This window comes from Palaemon carinicauda, chromosome 13, assembly GCF_036898095.1.
Source record: "Palaemon carinicauda isolate YSFRI2023 chromosome 13, ASM3689809v2, whole genome shotgun sequence".
Taxonomy (NCBI): Eukaryota; Metazoa; Arthropoda; class Malacostraca; order Decapoda; family Palaemonidae; genus Palaemon; species Palaemon carinicauda.
The window spans coordinates 135,470,576-135,494,814 of NC_090737.1; the positions used below are offsets into that span (position 1 = coordinate 135,470,576).

At 38.3% G+C, this 24,239-nt stretch overlaps 1 protein-coding gene and 1 long non-coding RNA gene across 4 annotated transcripts in view; one reads left to right on the forward strand and one right to left on the reverse strand.

Annotated features, from left to right (window-relative positions):
- LOC137652473 (uncharacterized) overlaps nt 1–12,101 on the forward strand; it is a 32,525-nt gene extending 20,424 nt beyond the window's left edge. The window contains exons 3-5 of one of the 3 annotated variants that reach the window (XR_011046319.1): nt 2,860–3,073; nt 8,716–9,059; nt 10,410–12,101. This is a non-coding gene — a long non-coding RNA (uncharacterized lncRNA). The other 2 variants (XR_011046320.1, XR_011046318.1) reach the window with 2 other exon arrangements.
- Nucleotides 4,592–24,239, reverse strand: part of LOC137652472 (glutamine-dependent NAD(+) synthetase-like) — a 69,361-nt gene continuing 49,713 nt past the window's right edge. Inside the window, exons 11-15 of the mRNA XM_068385860.1 lie at nt 22,466–22,641; nt 12,860–13,082; nt 12,097–12,273; nt 8,908–9,049; nt 4,592–5,567 (exon numbers count right to left, since the gene is read on the reverse strand). Of these exons, the coding sequence (XP_068241961.1) occupies nt 5,260–5,567; nt 8,908–9,049; nt 12,097–12,273; nt 12,860–13,082; nt 22,466–22,641 (1,026 nt within the window). The 3' untranslated portion in view covers nt 4,592–5,259. The remainder of the gene's footprint in view (nt 5,568–8,907; nt 9,050–12,096; nt 12,274–12,859; nt 13,083–22,465; nt 22,642–24,239) is intronic.

Consider the following 24,239-nt stretch of genomic DNA (forward strand, 5'->3'; position numbering starts at 1 on the left):
TATGAGTAAAGTAGACATCCACATCAATCTTAAACATTGGTATACAGTGGAATGCCAGTCCTGAAACTTTATTAATACCAAATGGTTGTTCAAACATCAATATGTTACGAAGAAATACTCATCTTCTCAATGAATGAAAATTTAATTGATCCATTCCAGACGTCAAAATTATCTTATAGAAAATGCTTGTATGAAGTTTATAATACAACACTTACATACATAAAATCCAGATAAAATTTTGATCAAATTAATACAAATTCATAAGAGGAGTTGATGGAAGTGGAAGGCAATGAGGAGGACTTTGCAGTAATCTTTGGGGTTTTTTCCATGGTTCTCACAACTTATATTTTTGGCTTGACACTATCATTGACCTTCTCAATCCCCGAGATGTATGTATGAATATCAAAATGCAAAATAATAAGGGGAGAAAATTAACATAAGTGATTTGTTGGTACAAACTGGGGGGTCACTGCATGGAAATGGAGTGTGCTACACAATAGGTACCATGAGGTTAACCGAATACTTTTCTCAAGAATTTATTAACTTGTGAAGTAAAGAATTTAACAACTGGAAAGAATTTGACAACTGGTTTCCACTGTATTTGTTAATGAATACCAAGATTGAATTTTTTAATTTGTTATGCATTCAAAATGAAGTTGTAACAGTAAAGGCTACAACAGTGCAACATTTCAACTTATTCTATAATACATTAGTACTGTATAAACAATTGTGAAGACTTGTCATTACACTTTTGCTCAACAGTCTTTCATATTTCAACTTTTATATTATTTTACATTACAATATACAATATAAGGAAAAAATTCCAATACAATATAATAAAGATAATGCAAGCTACTAATGGCAAATATGAAAGAAATTAAAGTATTTCCCACATAAGATTAAGCGACCATAAAGTATTTTTGATAAATATGTAATTGACCCGATTTGAATTATGCATATAATTGTATCAATGACAGGTACTTTAAACAGGATATGACTAAAATATCTTGGCTCTTCCTGTCAATTGTACACAATTTTCCTTCAGAATAACACCAGAGTTATAAATATCAGTAAAAATACATGTTACCATAAGAAGCATCACTAAGATATCCTTAAAACAAATTGTTTAAAAAGGGAACAAGTAGAGCTGATGTCATTGTCTAAGCAAATCCATGATCTGTATTGAACTAGAGTAACCCTTTTACCCCCAATGGATGTACTAGTACGTTTCACAAAACTCATCCCTTTACCCCCATAGACATACCGGTACGTCCTTGCAAAAAACTGCTACTTACATATTTTGCATATTTTTTATAATCTTATGAGAAACTTCAGGCATTTTCCAAAAGAATGAGACCAACCTGACCTCTCTATGATGAAAATTAAGGCTGTTAGAGCAATTTAAAAAAATATATTACAAAATGTGCTTGAAAAAGAAAACGCCTGGGGGTTAAGGGTTGGAAAGTTCCAAATAGCTTGGGGGTAAAAGGGTTAACCCACAGTACAAATTAAAATACCCAAAAGTTAATAAAAATAACTTGGCTGGAATTTTGAGAATTTTTAACACAAACTGGTACTGCATGATAACAAAAATGCTGTAAGAAATCTTATCGTGAATATCAGGTCACTTGGAAAGCATTAGTATTAGTAGACATCAAAACGAGATAATTTCCATTCTGCCATATCTTGTAATAATTAATCTGATGTTTGAATACCTTATTTTATGTATACTATACACTGTTCAATACTTTATTCCATTTCTTACCACTTGGGTTATTAAAGCATTAACATTCAAGAAACTTATTTGACTGATAGTTCTACTCCAATACAGTCTCCGCTGATTGAGTTTTCCTTGCACATGGCATGATATTTTCTCTGTTTTAACAAAATTTAAAGATTAATAACTATCAGAAATTCGGTATATTGACAATCATGATCACGCTTTAGAAAAATGCAAGCTTGCCTGATGGCAGTATTCTCCCTCGATACCACAATGAGCAATTTTATACCAACTTTGGATGATTTGTGTTTTTAATGATGATAGTGAATTATTAACTATTACTTTTTTAATTTGTGAACTGAATAAGCTTACTACAGTATTTAAGTGTTTGTGAATATTGAGGTGTCTCCCAAATATGGTACTAGTGTGTGTATTTGTAATAAGGCATCCGATGGAGGTGGAATTTATTCAGGAAAGCAATATAGAGCAAGATGTCAATAGCCAAGGCACTCTAACAAACCAAGTCAACTTTGCATTCCTTGGCTGCCAAGAAGATTGACAAGACATGACCCAATTATAGAGTAGATGGAAAAGCTCTCATTGATCTGGATTCTGTATGTGAAATGGAGGTGTCAGATTTTCCACCATGATAATGATGAAAAAGGTCTCATCTATATTGGACACTTTGTTTAAAAGAGGAAACTTGCTAAGACTATGGCTGGGTTTAAGAAAATATAGGTTTACTTTTAGCAACATTATACTTCCATGAGGAAATTGACAGCTAGAAAACTGAAAAAAATTATCCCTAGTTTTTAGGCAGTCCTTAGTTTTTGTTGCCTCTTACCAGGTTTTGTTTATACTATAAATTTGCTTTGGGCCTACTAGATAAGAGGAAATGGGACAATAGACTGTATATTTGAAAAGGTTAAATATTGAAGTAATAAATTTGATCATAGAAAATTGCATTATTGTAATTTTTATCCAATAATCATATGTTGAATGCCACAGAGTAGAATGGATGGATAATCTATGAGGGACTTGAAACAAACCTCTTTTGTATTGATATTCAAGTGTGTATGACAAAAAATTCCTTTAATGCTTCTTTCCAGTAATCTAACATTTGTCATTACTCATTGCAGCTTGAGGATGGTAAAACTTATAGCAGTTCTCTTCTGCAATTCACAGCAGCACCATAGATGAAATTTACCACAGTTTGCTAATGTCCATATACCAAGGACTTTAGCTGTATAATGATGGAAGGGCTAGCCAAAGAAAATAAAACCCAAAGATGTACATAACAATAACCTGTGCCTCTACATTTCCAAAAGCTCTATAACATAAGGAATTGTAACGGTAAGTTGTGGAAAAAAAACTCTTGATTTAAACAAAATTTCCCCAGCACATGAACCATAAGAAATCTTAATCCAAAAGGAGAGCAAATACAGAAATTTCATATCCTTTGTACTGTACTTGCAACTCTGTCGAGGAGTATAAAGACAACATAAGCCTAAAACCATTAATGGCTAGAACAGCAATTCTTGGCTATTTGAGGAAAGGGACATCTTGTTATATTGTCTAGAGAGAGGTTAGTACCTAGTATTTCTCTAGACTTGAATCTCTCTTTAGTAAACCGATTTCTTACATTGATATGCGGTACTGGTTGATGTCATTTGGAGGAGACTATAGATAATTTTGAGGGCCTCAGCAACTCGTTTGCTCAATGCAGACGGTATGTCATTTCCAAGAAACTTCCTTGAATGTGAATGTAGAAATATACGCCTGAATAGTAGAGAGAGAATATCCAATCCTTTTGGATGGCAGTTAGTCTCAGAGAACCTTGTGAGTGAGAATATTGAGTCTGTAAATGCCTGACCAGTCTTCTTCCTGAAGCTTAGGGAACAACAAATAGGTGGTTTTTAAAAGCCTGGTGAAGCTTCGGAAACTCTCAATTATTTTTTATCTAAATCAGTTGGTCTCTTCATGAAGAGTCTGGAATCTTACTACGTTTCCTTGAGGAAAATCCAGGGTTCTACCTATAAAATGCCTGCAGGGATGAATAGAAACGGCAAAATCCTGCCTCTCCCTGGAACTTGAGGATTATAAGTATATACCCAATGAATATTGGACTGGATGCTGATCTTTTGCAAAGCTTCCGTCAGGCAAAATGGGCCAGGTCATTTAAAACCACCCAAACCATGTTTGAAATAAAATGGTATAAGCTCTTGAATTGAAATACATCAAGTCTTAAGGACACCATTGCATGATTTTAGGATACCAATATTTTAAGAGTTAAATCATAATATTTAAATGAATCATTAAATTTACAATACATGAAGCTCCAAAAATGATATGACTTTGTTCTTTTTAATCCTTCAATAAGATTAAAAAGAACAAAGTCTGGCCACAAGAAAAATTCATCTGGGTTCTATTTTCCTCTCCCACTTCCTTCTCCATAGAATTTCACGGCTCTCCTTGACTATAAGCTTGTGTATTAGGTGATGTACTTGTCCATAATCATACGAGAAGATATCTTCCTCCCGCCCACTTTCCACCTCTCATGGGTTGCTCACTGGCTTCAACAGTCTTCCCTTCCTGCTCTTATCGTCAGAGCAATAAGCTTAACTGTGACAACTAGCATAATTGCACTCTTAAGGAGAGGGGAGAGTGGAAAATTTAATATAGCTTTACTTGGATTACAGACATATTATTGGGTCACATTCCAATACTTCCCTTACTGTATGTGATTTCACGACCAAGTTCATTACAGCGAGCACGCTCACACATTTGAAAAGGGTATTTTCTAGACATGGCACTGTAGAGATATCTAAACACACTAACCAAAGTAGGAATCCTATGAGATACATCAATGTGGCAAGATGAATTTTTCGTTTTAGAGCACCTTGCCCACTTGGCAAGATGCAGAAACATATGCACTGTTCAAATACAGAGAAATAAAAATACTCTTAATTCATGGCAGTGGTGTTTCAACTAAGTGGTTTGATTAAATTAGGTTACTAACAATAACAGGTGCAGTGACTTGATGTGCAATGTAATAAATCTACCAGTATAACACAAGGTTGATATTTAAAAGCAGTACAGCCCAGAAAAATATCAGCTTTATTTTGGTTGCCTTAATGGTTTTAATTTCTCACTTAAAATTACATTTAAAAAATAATCATGGCTCAAACATTAAAAAAATAATTAAAATTGTGAAAATTAAGTTAAATGCTATACTGTATTTATGTAAAAATTAAAAGTGAAATTTTTTACTAGACAATACTGCTCTCAGGTTATTTTGCATAGCCCTTTAAGTAAAAATGCAGCTTCCCGTCAGCTATATTGATCTGGAAAAGTGTGCTTTATTCTGAAGAAACCTTTGCATCTTTTTTTAAAGCTACCACAAGTAAGGAAAACTGTTAAAGTATAAGATAATTTTCTTATTTTAACTTTCCCCATTGAATACATTAATCTTTCAATCATAACAGCACCAAAATTTTAAAGGGAGGTACAGTACTGTAAAAGAGGACATTCCCTGACCATTATAAATGAATTGTTGTAGTGTGCTCATACATTGCTATGGGAGCCGAATCGCCACATCGAAAAGATTTTTGAGCAGGACGATCTGATGCAGGTATGTATATAGAAGACGAGCCACTTCGCTTTCTTTCTTCCTTCGTAACTTCATTTTCCGACGGGACAGAGAGACTCCCACCCATTTCTGTATCCTGGGATTGAGCAACTTCATGAGCAGCAAGTTCAAATTCAGATTTTCGTAAAGACGGTTCATCCCCAGGTTTAGATGAAGGCCATCCGGAGACTTCTACTCCACGACGAGGTGGTTCATTACCTGAGGCATAGAAAATAATTTAGGAAAAAAAGACCTAAGCTTCCTAAAGGCAAATAGTGTTCTAAACTGAAATTTTTTTTAAATCATATAGAAAAATCTTATCTACTTTAACTTAGAGCAACCATCCCCGCCCAGCTCTTTCATAAAATTTTTTATTTTACTCATCAAATTTATTTCTATACTCAGCTGATGATCCTATCACATCTCTTTGGAAGATCCGATTTATTGTCATTTATCCCTAATAGTTAAATTATTTCCACTTTTTTTTCCTTCCAAGTGGCTTGTGCTTCTAGTAAAGCAATGCAACATCTGATGATAAATGGTAAGATGCAAATCTGCAGTGCATTAGCCACTCTTTGTCTTTTCAGTCTTGTAAATGAAACTATTTTGTATCCCCTTAACAGCAGCAGTCAGAGGGGAGAAGTGAGGACGCAGTGTCCATTTTGAACCTAAAAGATGGAAGGGTGAGAGGAACATGTTATTTAATATTCTTAAGGAACCTCATAATGGAAAGGGTCACTGCACTGAGAATCCTCAAACAGCATCTCATCCGAGGCCACCAACCACCACTTGATTGGCTATGAAGGTCTTATATGCACTTTTCTTCGTGGACCAATTCTCTTCAATGTTAGAAGGACCCCCATCAGTTCTAACACTTATGTGAAAATTTGCAAATTGAGAGGACCCTTCCTCAATATAAAGGTCTCCTCTGAATGACCTTCCTAGCACAAACTGGATATGTACGCATAAGTATGAATAATCATGACAACGGGAGGGACCAATGGGACTAACCTGGCCAAGCAATTGGCATCGGCCATGACCTGAAATTCTTTTGCACCGAATGTCCCAAAACTCTCTCCAAGCCATCCTTCTCCACACTTTTGTTCTTTAACAGAGGGTCTACTATCAAGGCAAACTGAAGAAAAGCCAAAATCTTCTACACTTGCCTCATGGCAGGGAAGTGGCTCGAAACACAGGCTCTGATTCTACTAGTATTTTTCACTAAGATGCCTAGTAAGGCTTTTGTGGTTTTCATCATAACCCATCGATGACCTAACCCCACACTGAGTCCATGCCTTGCATGTTAATGCAGTGGCAATAGAGCATGAGTCAATATTTATATGTTATATTAGATTCCCTTGGAGACCACACAGCACTTCAACCCCAAAAATGCATGTAATATTTTCACAATAGTATTTTAATGAAATTAAGAATTCAGATTTTTAACATTGTCTGTTAATAAGATAATTAAGTTATGATCTATGCTTTGCAAATCAGTTGATTAAGGCAACTTAACTATTTTTTCCATTGTTTATTCAAAGATAATTAAGTTACAATCTATGCTTAGCAAATTAGTTGATTAAGGCAACTTACCAAAGGATTTTCTTCTCTTGCTAAAAGAAACCATTATTACTGGAACTTTCATCTTTATTTCAGCATAAAATAGGACTATATAGTCCTTTGTAAAAAATACTATTCTCTTATTTTATTTACTGTACAGTCCAGTCTAATGGCATATAGAAGTTTTAAGGTGTTTTATTCATGTTGCCAATGCACAGTAATTACAAAGTCTTTAGCTTTGGAAATTATTGACTTTTTCTATAAGTCTTTAGGTAGCATTTGTATAATTTGGTTTACCTTTCCATAATCTAATATACCATCCACTAATATATTTGTTTCAGTTTTGGACACTGCTCTTCCTGATCCCAAAACAGCTTAGCTGCTTGAACATCGTCCATTTTCTTAGTTCTGCTACAACTTGATACGTAAATGTAGCAGTACATGTCCTTGTTGATCTTTTCTCCATAGCAAAAAAAAAAAAAAAAAAGTGTATAAAGTAAAAATATATTGGTCATATTTGACCTAACATCATTAGAGTTTGTTTTTGTAAAATGATAATAAGCACAGCACCTGTTTTTATCCAAATTGATTATTCATAACAAAACGACTGTTTTTTGTTCGGTTGTTTATGGTCGTTTGATTGCTAATTATAATTTCGTCATTTTATTTTCCTTTTTAGCTTAACTGAATTAGAAGCTAGGATAAAAACATGGAGGAAAAAGGTTAGTTCACTATAATTTGGTCTCAAAAGCAAAACTTGCATAATAGACTATTAAAACAATTTTTTATGTGAAAATTTGGGGATCACTGTAAATGCAAGATCGCAGGTTGCAAGAATTTATAAAGTACAGTAGCTCACAATCTCTGACACTGTAGTTCTATCTGACAGAGTGACTTGAATTTTGGGATTTTTTTTTTTTATTTCATTCTTCATCAATATTACTGTTCCTAGCACAATTCATACTATTGTGCTTGATTTTGTTTACATTAATGTTGATTTTTATCAGTATGATCATTTTCAGACTAGTTTTTAGTCCTGGTTCCAACCAACCATTTGTTTTCTTTTATGCGACTAAATTGCATCTTTCCATTGAGTAGGATATCTTTTTACAGACAAGTGTTCCAAATCTTAATGATTATGTTAGTTCATTTTCAATACTAGGGTCGTAGTCCAATTTTCAGTGCCCAAAATTGAATCAAATTGAATCAGAGTTAGGTCACATCTAGATTTTTCTCTTCTTTCCTGTAAACGTATTTGGTTTTAATGAGTTATACAAGATTAACATTTTCAAGATTCTGTCATGAAAATGATTCCAATTCTATATAGAGGTCCTTAATGTTTGAGTGTTTGTAATGTCATTAGATGAAGAATTTTAATATTTGTCCAGGTATTTTCCTTTGCTTACCAAGTGTATATTCTTTTACACTGATCATAACAACAACAACAACAAATGCAGCCGTTTCTAGTCCACTGCAGTACCAAGGCCTGACATGTCTTCATTCATGTCTGGGGTTTGGCCAGTTTTCATCACCATGATGGCCAGGGCAGATTGGTGATGGTAGGAGACTTGTCTGATCTCTCACTGCATACCAACTTAGTATGGGTGTCCCTGATTAGTACAGCTTTGCTGAACATGGCGATGCACAAACACTTTCACTACGTTAAGTTATCCCCACCAACCATGGTAGATCTTAAATATAATGTACGCAAAGCTTCTAGTGCTTTGAAGGTTGTCAGTTCATCAAGATTAAATCCATCCCTAGGCACAAAGCTTAATATTCGACTAACTTCTCTCAATCATTTCAGATATTTGAATCAAAGTAAAGTATGGGCCATCATTCAAAAGTTAATCTGGAAGGTACAAGGGGAAAAAAAGGCATAGCAAGTAAGAAAGTACAGCCATTCACATTTAGAGAACTACTTGAAAGTGGATTTATGAATCAACCCTAAACAGCCATTCACTAGGACCTTGGAGAGGAGAATAACAAGCTTGCTTACCTGATGAACCAGTAAAAGAACTGTTTGATGCACGTGAAGAGGGTCTAGAAAATGAAGCAAGAGACCCTTCTCTGTTAGATCGTGTTGAACTACTCCTTTCAACTTTGTCATCCCGGCCTTTACCTGCTTCCATCTTCTCCACCTAAAAAATTGTGAGAATACCAATTTAATATGAAAAATCCATCGAAATACATATTTTTTTATAATATTTTTCACAACACTCGTTACTTAAGCAAAGTGTATTTCTTCACTGTATACAAATTCCATACTTGTCAACCCACTTGTAAAAACGAAGAGGTAAACCGTAAGTTAGCATGTGCTGTCATGACCCTCTGTCACATATGGTTAATTGAAACTTATTTTTTGCATGTATATTGATAAGGGATTTCAGTGTTTTTAAGGTGTTTGGAGCCATTAAAGATATGGTAGTGTTTTTGCCATGATAGTAATTTCAATTCCTTTCATTGTTGATAAACCCCACCCACCTCAGCAAGTGATCATTCACAGATCCGCTGTTGTTTCTGTAGTTTTTTAAGTATTTTTCTGTTCGCCAATATTGAGATTTCATTCTTTTTTTCATCTTTATTAGATTGGTAAATATTTCTTAATAGACTTTATCTTTGCTCGGAATGTAAGTCAATCTCTAGGCTAGCATTCACAGAATTTTGTGATATTTACAATACTGTACTATTTAACTAGTTAAGTACGGTACAGTATACTGTAGTTTAAAAGGTAATTTCTTACTTTACTCCATATCTTTTTACACGTAAATTGTGTCAAAGGGTAAAAAATGTATTAGCTGCTTGTTTAATCCTTGAAATCTAATTATTTTGATTAATTAATGTCACAGAAAGTTTTCCTACAAGTTTAATTTTCTAGAAAAATATTTTTAGTTTGTATTTTCATGTTTAAGTTTTAAGTTTATGCTCTAATTACTATTCAATTTAAGGATATCTTTCATTGGATTTTTCTTACATCTACAGTACATTAGAATAAATTTTTTAATAGTCCTTTAATTTTACCTGAAACTTAAATCTTAGGATATACAGTATACAGTAATATAATTCTTTCAGTATGCTTAAGTTTCTCATTATAACTTTTGTCTCGTTTTTTGGTCTTTAAAAGTATATCAATTTGTTATTCACCTTTTTTATAATTTTTTGGCCATAAAAAGTATGTCAACTTGTTATGCAAGCAGTTTTTAAATATCTGAACTACCTGAATATGATATAGCTTTGGACATTTTTTTTTTTTCTTACAGAGGCCTATCTGGGCATCTGATGTGTCCCCTGTTGTCATCCCACTTTCCTTCAAGTACTGTCCCAGTTCCTGTGGATAGCAGCAATACTTCCTTAGCCTCTTAATTCCAGAGCTTCTGTTCATATCAATCAGTTGTTTAAACCTAAATAGCACTGAGAAGCCTTTGTTTAACTAGTCTTAAGCCATTTTGTGTTTATGCTGCAAGATCATGCCATACTTCATCTCCTGGCTTGTTTCCACAGCACGGAAAAGTTTCGGCTGCCATTCTTCCGAATCCTCATTGCCGACTGCTTCACTCTCTTGTCATCTCTAAATATGGTAGTCTCCTTGTTCAAGCCCTACAAGCTCCTTTGGATGCAGCCACTAGTGTCACCATTCATCAGTCCCAGATTACACAGAAGTTGTCTAAACAATAAACTTCTTCAATCTCCAATGTCAACCATAGGTAGATATATGAAACATCTGGACAAGAAAAGTCCTAAACACTAGGACACCAGCATCAGAAAATTTCTTCACCAGTAAGTTCCAGTTAACGAGAGTTCAAAACAACCCAGCACTACACATTATCTACCGTAGCAAGCATCATTTCTAGCAGTCAGCTATGCCAGCACATGTCATATTAAATCGGCTAAAGCTCCAGCTCAGCAGCACCAACATTAATTAATGAGCGTTAGCAAAGACCTACGTTAGCATCAGTGCTCAACAGTGCCTACCTCTTTTTGTCAGTAGTAAGGTTAATGACTGCAGCCAGCAGTAAAACAAAATTGAAGTTTGAGACCTTTGTCAAAGAAATAAATATGGAGCATTTATTTTCTTGCACAAAATCAATATGCCAGACTATAAAAATGAAGATGTTAAGGAATCCAAACAAAGCTAAATGAATACATATGCAGGCCACAAAATTGCATACAAGGCAACAAGAAGTTGCTACAGAAGAAAGAGATAAAAGATAAATATTAGGATGTTTATTAATGTATGTCACTTGCAGTTAAAAAGGTTTAAATAACATGAGCAAAAAAGCTTTTCACCTATCAGTACAGTTATAAAGAGCTGGCAAACCTTTTATGTAAGTGGCACCAAACAAGGAGCCTGTTAGAACAATAATACCCAATGTAGCCAGTAGTTTTACCAAGACCACCTGTAGTAATTACTAGATTGTGTAGAAAATATATAACAAGCAGCCTCAATTGCAGTAAGACTTCCAAAAAGTTAAAAAAAGCCGCATCAATAACTACAACCAGAGATTCAGTGGTAGTTGCAGGAAGATCAGCAGGTGAAGGTGTAGCAAAGCCATCAGATGTGGAAAGATCACCCTCAATGGATTCTATAAGAGCCTCTGCACCATTACCAAAAGGTAACATAAATCCAATTTACAAAATTACCCCGAGTGACTCCTATACTGGACTACCTCTTTCCACCATGAAAAATTTCAATCACCAACTGTTTCCATCCATGCTACTAGTTCCGCTGATGTCTAACTGCTGCAATTTGTTCCTTTTTCAAATCTGAGTATCAACTCGATGAGAAACAGTAGCAGAATCAGTTTCATCAACAGAAAAAATGGTTTTCCAGAGGGTATGCCCATACTAAGGGTAGATTATGATCAAACTTTCTTTTTACCAGCAAAATTCTCAGGCTCCTGTCTTAAAGCAACACTTTTACTCGCTAAACTATCAGGATGATCTTGTTTGCAGTTTTCGTTCTTTTCTACAAGCAAAATGTCTTGTACAGAAATATCATATTTAAAAAATATTACTTTATGCAAATTATGTACTGTATCAAAATACTGTATATTTCATGCTGTACAGTACTGATATAATGCTAGACTAATATACTGTAACTCTAAACTAACTTTAAAACAATGTTGTTACTCCATACACATTACAACAAAATTAATAAATTATGACATTATAACAATATTTAACTTACAGCTCTGTCAACTGCCCTGAATTGCCACACCCATCTATAATTGTAAAGGAACTGTCGATGATCAAAGCGGTGGTCATCCGGCGAATAGGCTTCGGCGTGATAGGCTGGCGTTAAAACAGTCATTTTGTGACGATTGACACTATACATACGGAAAAAGAACTTGACCTTTTCTGCAACCTACAAATGGAAGAACATCAATCAATTTAGGAAGATTGACACTAAACATATGGTAAAAGAACTTGACCTTTTCTGCAACCTATAAATGGAAGATTATCAATTAATTTATATTACTGTATCAGTAATTAATAGGGAAAAACAATACTTAAATCATCAAATGTTTGGTAGGATATGTCGCAAAATTTTTCTAATTTATTATCAGTTTCTGGGCACAGCCTTGAGTTATGGTATGTAATTTGATAATTGCAGTTAATAAAATTTCACAACCTATATAGACTGATAATTTTAAAAAAGTTATAATAAATGTACAACAAAATTATTACAATTATAGTGCATATAAAAACTGTTGGCTTTAATTATTACCTTTCGTGCAATTGGAAAGCATTCACCTTTGCCAAACTAATTATGTTTAGCACAAAATTACTTTTAGAGCCCCAGTGCTTGGGCTTTAGCCTTAAACCCCACATATCACCTCCAGTAATTCATGGAAAATAGGCCAAGACTGAAGAGAATCAAATAGTTTAAATCCTCATCCTCACATTTAACAGGTTATACTTGATAACAAGAAACACGCTCATTGTCTTACCTCTTTTGGTGAACACCAGTCAGACCATAAATGGACCAGCTTTCCAAACATGGAATACGGCCCACAACATTCAATTTTCCTCAGTTTGCCGTACGTAGAAAGTTCATCATACGTCATGCCCATATCGACTTCATCTGTCTGGACTAGCTTCCCTTCTTGCAAAGGTTCCAATTCAGCAGTTGGTGGGGCACCCAATATTTCACTCAGCACGGGAAGATTTAGCCTATGTACCAATAGATAAATCAATACAGTATAAAAAATCCTTTCTACGAATAACAACAGCAAGAATCATATTCATAAACTTTTTTAAACAATTAATTTAAAACTAAAATTTATTTCTATTCCTTCAAAGAAATTTTAAAAGTTTGACCACAATAGAAAAGAAAAAGTTTCCTAGAGCAGGCAACGATCGAATCATGGAGTGGATAGGCTGTTGTCAAGGCTCAAACCTCCTCTGTTATGTCATAGGTAAACAAACCAATCCCTTGTAGTTAATTACAACCATTAAGAAAATACCACTTAGAGGGAGGGGGGCTCTTCTATGAAATTCTTTTGTTTTAAGATTCAGTAGGTTTACTTTTTAGATTTAATCAGATGTAAAGGAAAGTTTTTCCATTTCAGCAAACCAAAGAATTTAAGTGAATTCATAGTTATTGAAGCTTTCATTGTCCCCAAACCAAGACCTGAACTATTCTGTGACAGTCGGAATAAAATAGGTCTATAAAAGAAAACAAGGTCATCAAATGAAAACTACAACCTCTGCAGTACGTAAGTTGCATAAAAATTCACTATTGTAAGTGATTTCGTTACAGATGACAGGAAAATAACTATTGCCTTCCCGGCAATTAATGAGATGGAAAAATAAAGGACTTTCGTTTGCTTATTACCTAAATGATGAAAAATAAGTGACCTTGACTTATGATAACTTTGTAACAAAAGCAAGCTGAAGTTGCAAAATTGACTAGGCAATCACCTGTGACAAAACTCAAAAGTACCCGAGATCAAGACTACTGTCATCAGCCTTCCAAAGCACTTAAACTGCAATCTTAATTGAGAACAGAGGTCTTGAATACAAGACTATTACCGCTCATGAACAGGAAGCAACCTAAAATTAGTAATTATCCCCGAGAAGTCCTTGTTCTAATACTGTAGGGTCATCCAATAAAGGCACTTAATTTTGGAAGCCTTTAGAGAGCAAAGATGCTTTCGACGTCTTCCTTAAAGTAAAATTCTAAGAGTTATTAGAAATATTCTTATTCCATAACAAAATAAGTCATGAGAGAAGACTTCTTACTGGGGGACATATTTAAAGCGGGGAAAAAATATACTTGATATCCTAAATTGTTTATAAATCTGGTACTGTAATTGTTTACAACACCAAGCTCTCCATTTATTTGAATATACAGTAATGCAATCCTGCAGTTCTCGTCTTCTTGCACAGTAATTACAGTAGGTGGTTATTTAAATTCTGGGAACGCAATAACTAGCAAGATATGTTGAGGAAGGGGTTATAAAAAGAAAATAGCTCGGTTTCCTCACCAAACGACTTAGAACTGACATGTCAACACAGTCAACCAAACAGAATTCATGATGCCAGCGTATATAAACAGAAGTTTGTGATTCCAGCGTACATTTGATATACTGTATATTTGAAATATACTTAATAAAAAATTGAGTGATTAATTAAAAGTGTCACTATTTGTAAATTGCACATTTTATGGACACTTTTGAGTAAATTAATCCATTTTTAATTAAGCATATTTTGAATATACAGTATATCAAATGTACGCTGGCATCACAAACTTCTGTTTGGTTGACTATGTTGACATGCCAGTTCCAAGTCGTTTAGTAAGGAAACCGAGCTATTTTCTTTTGATAACCCCTTCCCCCCTCCTCAACATATCTTGCTAATTATTGCTTTCCCAGAATTTAAATAACCATCTAATTACTGTGCAAGAAGATGAGAACTGCAGGATTAAATTATTTTGGAGTAAATGGAGAGCGTGGTGTTGTAAACAATTACCTTAAATCTTCCCAGCAAGAAGGTAAAACTGGTTAGTCTCATGGACAAAAAATGTTATTTTCATTAGTAAAATAAATTTTTGAATATACTTACCCGTTGATCATGTAGCTGCAGCTCTGCTGCCCGACAGAAAAAACCTACGGGCGGAATACGCCAGCGATCGCTATACAGGTGGGGGTGTACATCAACAGCGCCATCTGTCGAGTAGGTACTCAAGTACTTCTTGTCAACACAGAACCAATTTTCTCCTCGGTCCACTGGGTCTCTATTGGGGAGGAAGGGTGGGTCCTTTAATTCATGATCAACGGGTAAGTATATTCAAAAATTTATTTTACTAATGAAAATAACATTTTTCAATATTAATCTTACCCGTTGATCATGTAGCTGATTCACACCCAGGGGGGTGGGTGGAGACCAGCATACATGTTAACATTAGAAGCTAAGTATTCCGTATTTCATTTTAGCAGTTATTCAAAATAACAAACATAAAATTAATAAGTACCTGGTAAGGAAGTCGACTTGAACAATTACTCTGCCTTTTTAAGTACGTCTTCCTTACTGAGCCTCGCGATCCTCTTAGGATGCTGAGCGACTCCTAGGTGCTGAAGTATGAAGGGCTGCAACCCATACTAAAGGACCTCATCACAACCTCTAATCTAGGCGCTTCTCAAGAAAAGAATTTGACCACCCGCCAAATCAACCAGGATGCGAAAGGCTTCTTAGCCTTCCGTACAACCCAAAAACAACAATAAAAACATTTCAAGAGAAAGATTAAAAAAGGTTATGGGATTATGGGAATGTAGTGGTTGAGCCCTCACCTACTACTGCACTCGCTGCTACGAATGGTCCCAGGGTGTAGCAGTTCTCGTAAAGAGACTGGACATCTTTAAGGTAAAATGATGCGAACACTGACTTGCTTCTCCAATAGGTTGCATCCATTACACTCTGCAGAGATCTGTTTTGTTTGAAGGCCACTGAAGTTGCGACAGCTCTAACTTCATGTGTCCTTACCTTCAGCAAAGCATGGTCCTCCTCATTCAGATGGGAATGAGCTTCTCGAATTAAAAGTCTGATATAATAAGAAACTGCATTCTTCGACATTGGTAAAGAAGGTTTCTTAATGGCACACCATAAAGCTTCTGATTGTCCACGTAATGGCTTAGTCCGTTTCAAATAGTACTTAAGAGCTCTTACTGGGCATAGTACTCTTTCTTGTTCATTTCCAACCAAACTAGCAAGGCTTGGAATTTCGAACGATTTGGGCCAAGGACGAGAAGGAAGTTCGTTTTCGGCTAAAAAACCAAGCTGTAAGGAACATGTAGCCGTTTCAGATGTAAATCCAATGTTCCTGCTGAAGGCGTGTATCTCACTGACTCTTTTAGCTGTTGCTAAGCAGACGAGGAAAAGAGTTTTCAAAGTGAGATCTTTAAAAGAGGCTGATTGAAGCGGTTCGAACCTTGCTGACATCAGGAACCTTAAAACCACGTCTAAGTTCCAACCTGGTGTGGCCAACCGACGCTCCTTCGAGGTCTCAAAAGACTTAAGGAGGTCCTGTAGATCTTTGTTGTTGGAAAGATCTAAGCCTCTGTGGCGGAAGACTGCTGCCAACATGCTTCTGTAACCTTTGATCGTAGGAGCTGAAAGGGATCTTACCTTCCTTAGGTGTAAAAGGAAGTCAGCTATCTGAGTTACAGAGGTACTGGTTGAGGATACTGAATTCGCCTTGCACCAGCTTCGGAAGACTTCCCATTTTGACTGGTAGACCTTGAGAGTGGATGTCCTCCTTGCTCTGGCAATCGCTCTGGCTGCCTCCTTCGAAAAGCCTCTAGCTCTTGAGAGTCTTTCGATAGTCTGAAGGCAGTCAGACGAAGAGCGTGGAGGCTTGGGTGTACCTTCTTTACATGCGGCTGACGCAGAAGGTCCACTCTTAGAGGAAGAGTCCTGGGAACGTCTACTAGCCATTGTAGTACCTCGGTGAACCATTCTCTCGCGGGCCAGAGGGGAGCAACCAACGTCAACCTTGTCCCTTCGTGAGAGGCGAACTTCTGCAGTACCTTGTTGACAATCTTGAACGGGGGGAACGCATAAAGGTCTAGATGGGACCAATCCAGAAGAAAGGCATCTATGTGAACTGCTGCTGGGTCCGGAATCGGTGAGCAATAAATTGGGAGCCTCTTGGTCATCGAGGTAGCAAACAGATCTATGGTGGGCTGACCCCACAAGGCCCATAGTCTGTTGCAAACATTCTTGTGAAGGGTCCATTCTGTTGGGATGATCTGACCCTTCCGGCTGAGGCGGTCTGCCATGACATTCATGTCGCCTTGAATGAACCTCGTTACTAGAGATATGTTTCGATCTCTTGACCAGGTGAGGAGGTCCCTTGCGATCTCGAACAACGTCATCGAATGAGTCCCTCCTTGCTTGGAGATGTACGCCAAGGCTGTGGTGTTGTCGGAGTTCACCTCCACCACCTTGCCTAGAAGGAGGGACTTGAAGCTTCTCAAGGCCAGATGAACTGCCAGTAGCTCCTTGCAGTTGATGTGCAGTGCTCTTTGATCCGAATTCCACGTGCCCGAGCATTCCCAACCGTCCAGTGTCGCACCCCAGCCCGTGTCCGATGCGTCCGAGAAGAGAAGGTGGTCGGGGGTCTGAACAGCCAGTGGCAGACCTTCCCTGAGAAGAATGTTGTTCTTCCACCAAGTCAGTGCAGACTTCATCTTCTCGGAGATAGGAACTGAGACCGCTTCTAGCGTCATGTCCTTTCTCCAGTGAGCAGCTAGGTGATACTGAAGGGGTCGGAGGTGGAGTCTCCCTAACGCGATGAACTGGTCCAGAGATGAAAGCGTCCCTATCAGACTCATCCACTGTCTGACTGAACATCGGTTCTTCTTCAGCATGCTCTGGATGCATTCTTGGGCTTGACTGATTCTGGGGACCGACGGAAAAGCCCGAAAAGCTTGACTCTGAATCTCCATACCTAGATATACTATAGTTTGGGATGGGACGAGTTGGGTCTTTTCCATATTGACCAGGAGACCCAATTCCTTGGTCAGATCCAGAGTCCATTTTAGATTCTCCAGACAGCGACGACTTGACGCAGCTCTTAAAAGCCAGTCGTCCAAATAGAGGGAGGCTCTGATGTCTGCTAAATGCAGGAATTTGGCAATATTCCTCATCAGTTTGGTAAACACTAGAGGTGCCGTGCTTAGGCCAAAGCACAGGGCTTGGAACTGGTATACCACCTTCCCAAAAACGAACCTTAGAAAAGGTTGGGAATCTGGGTGGATGGGGACGTGAAAGTACGCGTCCTTTAGGTCTAACGAGACCATCCAGTCTTCCTTCCTGACCGATGCTAGAACCGACTTCGTCGTCTCCATGGTGAACGTCTGCTTGGTGACAAAGACATTTAGAGCACTGACGTCTAGCACCGGTCTCCACCCTCCTGTCTTCTTCGCCACTAAGAAGAGACGGTTGTAGAAGCCCGGGGATTGATGGTCCCGGACTATGACTACCGCTCCCTTTTGTAGCAAGAGAGACACCTCTTGCTGTAAAGCTAGCCTCTTGTCCTCCTCTCTGTACCTGGGAGAGAGGTCGATGGGAGTTGTTGCTAGAGGGGGCTTGCGCAAGAATGGAATCCTGTACCCCTCTCTGAGTAACTTCACAGACTGTGCGTCTGCACCCCTGTTCTCCCAGGCCTGCCAGTAGTTCTTGAGCCTGGCTCCCACTGCTGTCTGAAGAAGGTGGCAGTCAGACTCTGCCTCTTGAGGACTTGGAACCCTTCTTCTTGTTGCCACGTTGACTATCGGCACGAGTACCTCCTCTGCTGGAGGCTCTGCCACGAAAGGGCGGAATGAACCTAGACGCTGGTGTGTCCATCCTAGGTCTAGGCACGGAAGGTAAAGCTGTGACTTTACGTGCGGATGACGCCACCAGGTCATGAGTGTCTTTCTGGATCAACGAGGCGGCAATCCCCTTGATCAACTCTTCAGGAAAGAGACACTTCGATAGCGGAGCAAACATCAGTTCTGACTTCTGACATGGGGTGACTCCCGCCGACAAGAAGGAGCAAAGGTGATCCCGCTTCTTGAGAACTCCAGACACGAAAGAAGCCGCAAGCTCGCCAGACCCATCCCGTATGGCTTTGTCCATGCAGGACATGATGAGCATGGCAGAATCCTTATCCGAAGGGGAGGTCTTCCTGCTCAACGCTCCCAAACACCAGTCCAGGAAGTTAAAGATCTCGAACGCACGGAAAACTCCCTTCAAAAGATGGTCCATGTCCGAAGAAGTCCAGCAAATCTTGGAGCGTCTCATAGCCAGTCTGCGGGGAGAGTCTACCAGACTTGAGAAGTCGCCCTGGGCAGAGGCAGGAACTCCCAAGCCGAGAACCTCTCCCGTGGCATACCAGACGCTAGATCTGGAAGCAAGCTTGGCTGGGGGAAACATGAAGGATGTCTTCCCAAGTTGCTTCTTGGCCTGCAACCACTCTCCCAGTACCCTTAAAGCTCTCTTGGACGAGCGAGCGAGTACGAGCTTCGTAAAGGCAGGAGCTGCTGACTGCATGCCTAAAGCGAACTCAGAGGGAGGTGAGCGTGGAGCTGCAGACACAAACCGGTCCGGATACAACTCCTTAAACAGGGCAAGGACTTTCCTAAAGTCTAAGGAGGGAGGCATAGTCTTGGGTTCATCTATGTCGGAGTGTTGGTCGTCCAAATGCGCAGCTTCGTCGTCATCAGAGATTCCTTCATCCGAATGCTGAGGAGGAAGCGGCAAAGGAGGAGATAAAAGCTGAACGGCTGAATCCGGCAGCACGGGTGCATGCGTAGCTGCACTGGATCCAACGTCATGCCGCTGTTGGTCAGTCTGAGAGCTGGCAACAACCAAAGCGGAGTGGTGGTGCGTGGTGGGGACCACCGTGGGTTGCGGAGACTGACGCACCGCGTCAAAACACGGCAGCTTGACTCCACCTTCCTGCTGATGCGGTAGCTCACGCACGTCAACGGAGGGTGCCGCACGTCGGCTAACGTCAACATGCGTCTGGCAGGGTCGACTGCGCATAGGTGGTGGAGCTCTAACAGCCGGAGTGTGGGAGCAGGCAGCCGCAGTGTCAGCTGGGCGCACAACCGTGGCAGGTTGTAGGCTAACGGGTGCAGCGTCAACCTTCTCAGCACGATACTCCTGCATGAAGGAAGCTAGCTGAGTCTGCATAGACTGCAGCAAAGACCACTTAGGGTCTACAGCGGCTGGTGCGGCAACAGACGGAGTGATTGCCTGCTGCGGAACCACTCTACCTCTCTTGGGAGGTGTGCAGTCTTCGGAGGACTGCGGCGAGTCCGAACTGACCCAGTGGCTACACCTGGGCCGTTGGACTCGCTCGGAAGGGACCTTGCGCTTGAGAGGTCGTGAGACCTTGGTCCAGCGTTTCTGTCGAGAAACCTCTTCCGCAGACGAGGAATGAATGGGCTCACTCGTCTGTTTGAGGGTGGGACGATCTCGGCAAGATACGTCCTCAACCACGGAGGGAACGTCTGTCCGCTGATCAAGGCCTGTCGAACCCTTTGGTCGTACGACATTGCTTCTCCCCTGGGCTTGGGAGCTTGCAAGAGGTCCCGGACTGGGAGGACGACAGGCACGAACAGACGCACCCTCATGCGTAACACTGACACTTTTCACTGCACTGACACTCACTTCACTTCCCACTGCACTTTTACCTTTCAACTCCCTGACGTCAGCCATGAGTTGATTGCGGTCATTCGCTAATGACTCAACTCTCTCACCAAGAGCCTGAATGGCACGCATCATATCCGCCATCGAAGGTTGATGAGAGCTAGTAGGAGGGTCGGGTGTAACCACTACAGGGGAAGGAATAGGTTGTGGGGCATGGGGAGAGGAAAAATCAATAGAGCGAGACAAACTCCTCCTGATCCTATCCTTCTCTAGCCTACGTGCATACTTAAGGAATTCTTGAAAATCGAATTCCGAAAGCCCAGCGCATTCCTCACATCGATCTTCCAATTGACAGGCTTTACCCCTACAATTGGAACAAACGGTGTGCGGATCGATAGAGGCCTTCGGAAGACGCCTAGAACAGTCCCTAGCGCTACACTTCCTGTACTTGGGGACTTGAGTAGGGTCAGACATCTTGAATTAGTCAAAGGGGGGAAATCCAAAATCTATCCAAGTCGTCAACAAATAATCCAAAATCTAATCAATGAAAGTGAGAAAGTATTGAGGATAACTTCTGCACAGCGAAAGCTAATAACTAGAGAGAATACTTCACTAAATAACGTGAAAATCAACTCCAGAAAACAACAGCGTATCAAGTAGGTCTTGCCGGTGGCACGACAGAGAGAAAATTGGTTCTGTGTTGACAAGAAGTACTTGAGTACCTACTCGACAGATGGCGCTGTTGATGTACACCCCCACCTGTATAGCGATCGCTGGCGTATTCCGCCCGTAGGTTTTTTCTGTCGGGCAGCAGAGCTGCAGCTACATGATCAATGGGTAAGATTAATATTGAAAAAAATAAATAAATAAATAATGACTGGGAAATACAGACTCCCATTTCTTTGAAAGACCAACATTTACAAAATCCCAATGATTCCATCAAAACTTGAAAGGTAGGGAGACTAATAAATTTGTATATATATTATAAAAAATTAGTAACGATAAAAGAAACTGTGGCCCAAAGGAAAAAGTATTAGCTCACTAAAAGAAGGGATAGAAAGTAAGTTAAATCAAACTTTTCCATGAAAATTCAATACCAGCAACTCCAAGAGCAAGCATTACATTCTTAAAATATACTGTCTACACCTGAAAAAATAAAGCCAGCATTCATAAGGCAAAACGTAAGCTACAAACAGCTCTGCATTGAGGATTTAACAGCAACACACATTAAACTGATGTATCTTACAGTTCCCAATGGAGTGGGTAAAGAGCAAGAGAAACGCTGGTAGTTGCATCCGTATTAAACAGCGTAAACCAAGATAATGAAAACAAGATTGGTGAATAGGCAGAGCCTATATGACACTATCATGACATTGAAAAACTTCGTTTTGAAATACTTCAGAACATACTTCATAAAGATCTAACACATACTCTCAACCCCCAACCCAAAATTCTGGGGATAAACCATACACTGTGACAGTATAGTCAATAATTCTTTGAACCAAATGGAAAATTTATTCTTTGAAGAAATAGGAATGAACTTCAGGTAAGTCATCAAAACAAATTAGAATTTTAATGCTAAGCCTTCTTGCTAGTTATTGTAAGCGAGTTCAAGATCAAGTCGTCCCATTTCTAGACTCCGCAACTTGCTGGAAGATTTGTTCTAGATATAAAGGTAAAAACTGGAGCAAAGTAAAGCTAAAAAGAAAATTTAAAAGCAAAAACTAATGTGCTGGAGCTAAACTGACTCTTAAAAAAAAAGACACTTATGTCCATTTACTTTTGTTAACTACATTACAATAATATACACTATGCCATGAAAGGCACAGTATGTATTAACCCCCTATAATGAATGTATTTCAAGTCTATCAAAATGTGAAGAACAGAAATAAAAGGTGCAAACAATCTGTTCTTACCTATCCTTTGCAAGAAGTAGAAATTTCTTCAGATCATTCTTTGCAAATCCTCCGATTGGATTAATATCAGCGGAGCTACAATCGTACTTGGTCATGTATCCACGAAGGGCTTCATCAACATTTGCTGACCCTAAGACAAGGAGACCTCCCTGTCTTCCTCGGACCCAAAGCATCAACTAGAATCAAATCCAATGTATGAACGATAGAAAATGAATTATGTAAGTACATTACAATTAATAAGTGTTATAAATCTTATTAAAAAAAGCTAATTACTGTAATATATTCAGTTAAAATTACACAGTATGGATGTTTAAAGAAAAACGTTTAGCAGAATCGAATGGAAAAATATAATTCAACTTTTAATTTTAAATTGGTACAATCCTAACATTGAAATGAAACAAATATAGTTTTTTCAAATGAAACAAATAAAAAAGCTCTAATCATAAGCAGGCACGTAACATACAATCCTTAAGCTTGATATTGTTTGATGGAAATTCTGATGAACCGTATATTAACAAAAACCTACCAAAGGATAAATTAACATTTACTGTTTTCTGTAATATATAAAAAAAACTATATTTGCAATTCTTAATCTGATAGTAAATATTCGCTGGGCTTATTCTAAACACTTTTAGCTCAATACTGCCTTTTTTCAATATATACTGAAAGCACAATCGTAAAAATTTTAACTTCTAAGAATAGTCTATGCCAAACATATTCAAGAAAATATCAATTTAAATATCATATATACATGGGTTACAATAGCAAAGCAAACAAGAACATACTAATACCGATAACAAAAATGATCAAACATGAACAAAGAAAAAGCTAAGCAGAAATGTAGATAAACTATTTAGAAATGCCAAGATCAATAAAAAGAAAAGAGTGATTTTAGCTTGAAAAGAAAACCTGAAAGAATGTTTTGCATAATTTTACAGTAGAAATTCAATTAAAAACAACATTAGCCCATTAAGAGACTCAGGGCAATCTCATAACATAGGATTTGGAAAAAGACCAACTGATGAATGCATATTTCACAACCGTATTCACTATGAAAGAATCAACGACCCTTCCTGTAGCCGCTTTCAAATATGAAGGGCCACAAGCACTAAACAGAATCGCATTTACAATGGAAGATGTCAAAAAGAAAATAAAGGGATTTGGTACTATATATCCAAGTCACCAGGCCCAGAAGATATTCATCCAAGATAAATCATAGAACTAGAAGAGATAATCGCACACTTTTAAAAAATTTCCGAAAGACAGCCAAGGAAAGAAAGGCACCACAAGGATGGCAATGTTCCTCCAATCTACTAGAAGGGACCAAAAGAAGAACCTGACAATTACAGACCTGTGTGTCTAACTTCAGCGCCTTGCAAAATTTTTTAATCAATTATAGTAGATTCAATTGAAGAACATATAGAGAAAAACCAATCTTTTGTTAGACAGCCAACATGGTTTTAGACAAACGAGATCTGTGAAAAATCTGTTGGAATTTTTCCACAAAGTGTTTAGCATTTACGACACAAGCAGGAGAATAGACATCATATACCTAGACCCTCAAAAGGCTTTTAACAATATCCATCATAAAAAATTAATGGTTTAAATTAGAGCACTAGACATCATTGATGAACCAGCTGAATGGATTGAAGATTAGCTAACAAACAGAAAAGAGAGTCACAATCAATGGAGAAGCCTCAGAGTTGGCAGCTCTTACGAGCGGAGTACCACAAGGATCCGTCTTTGGCCCATTACTATTTCTGATTTACATTAA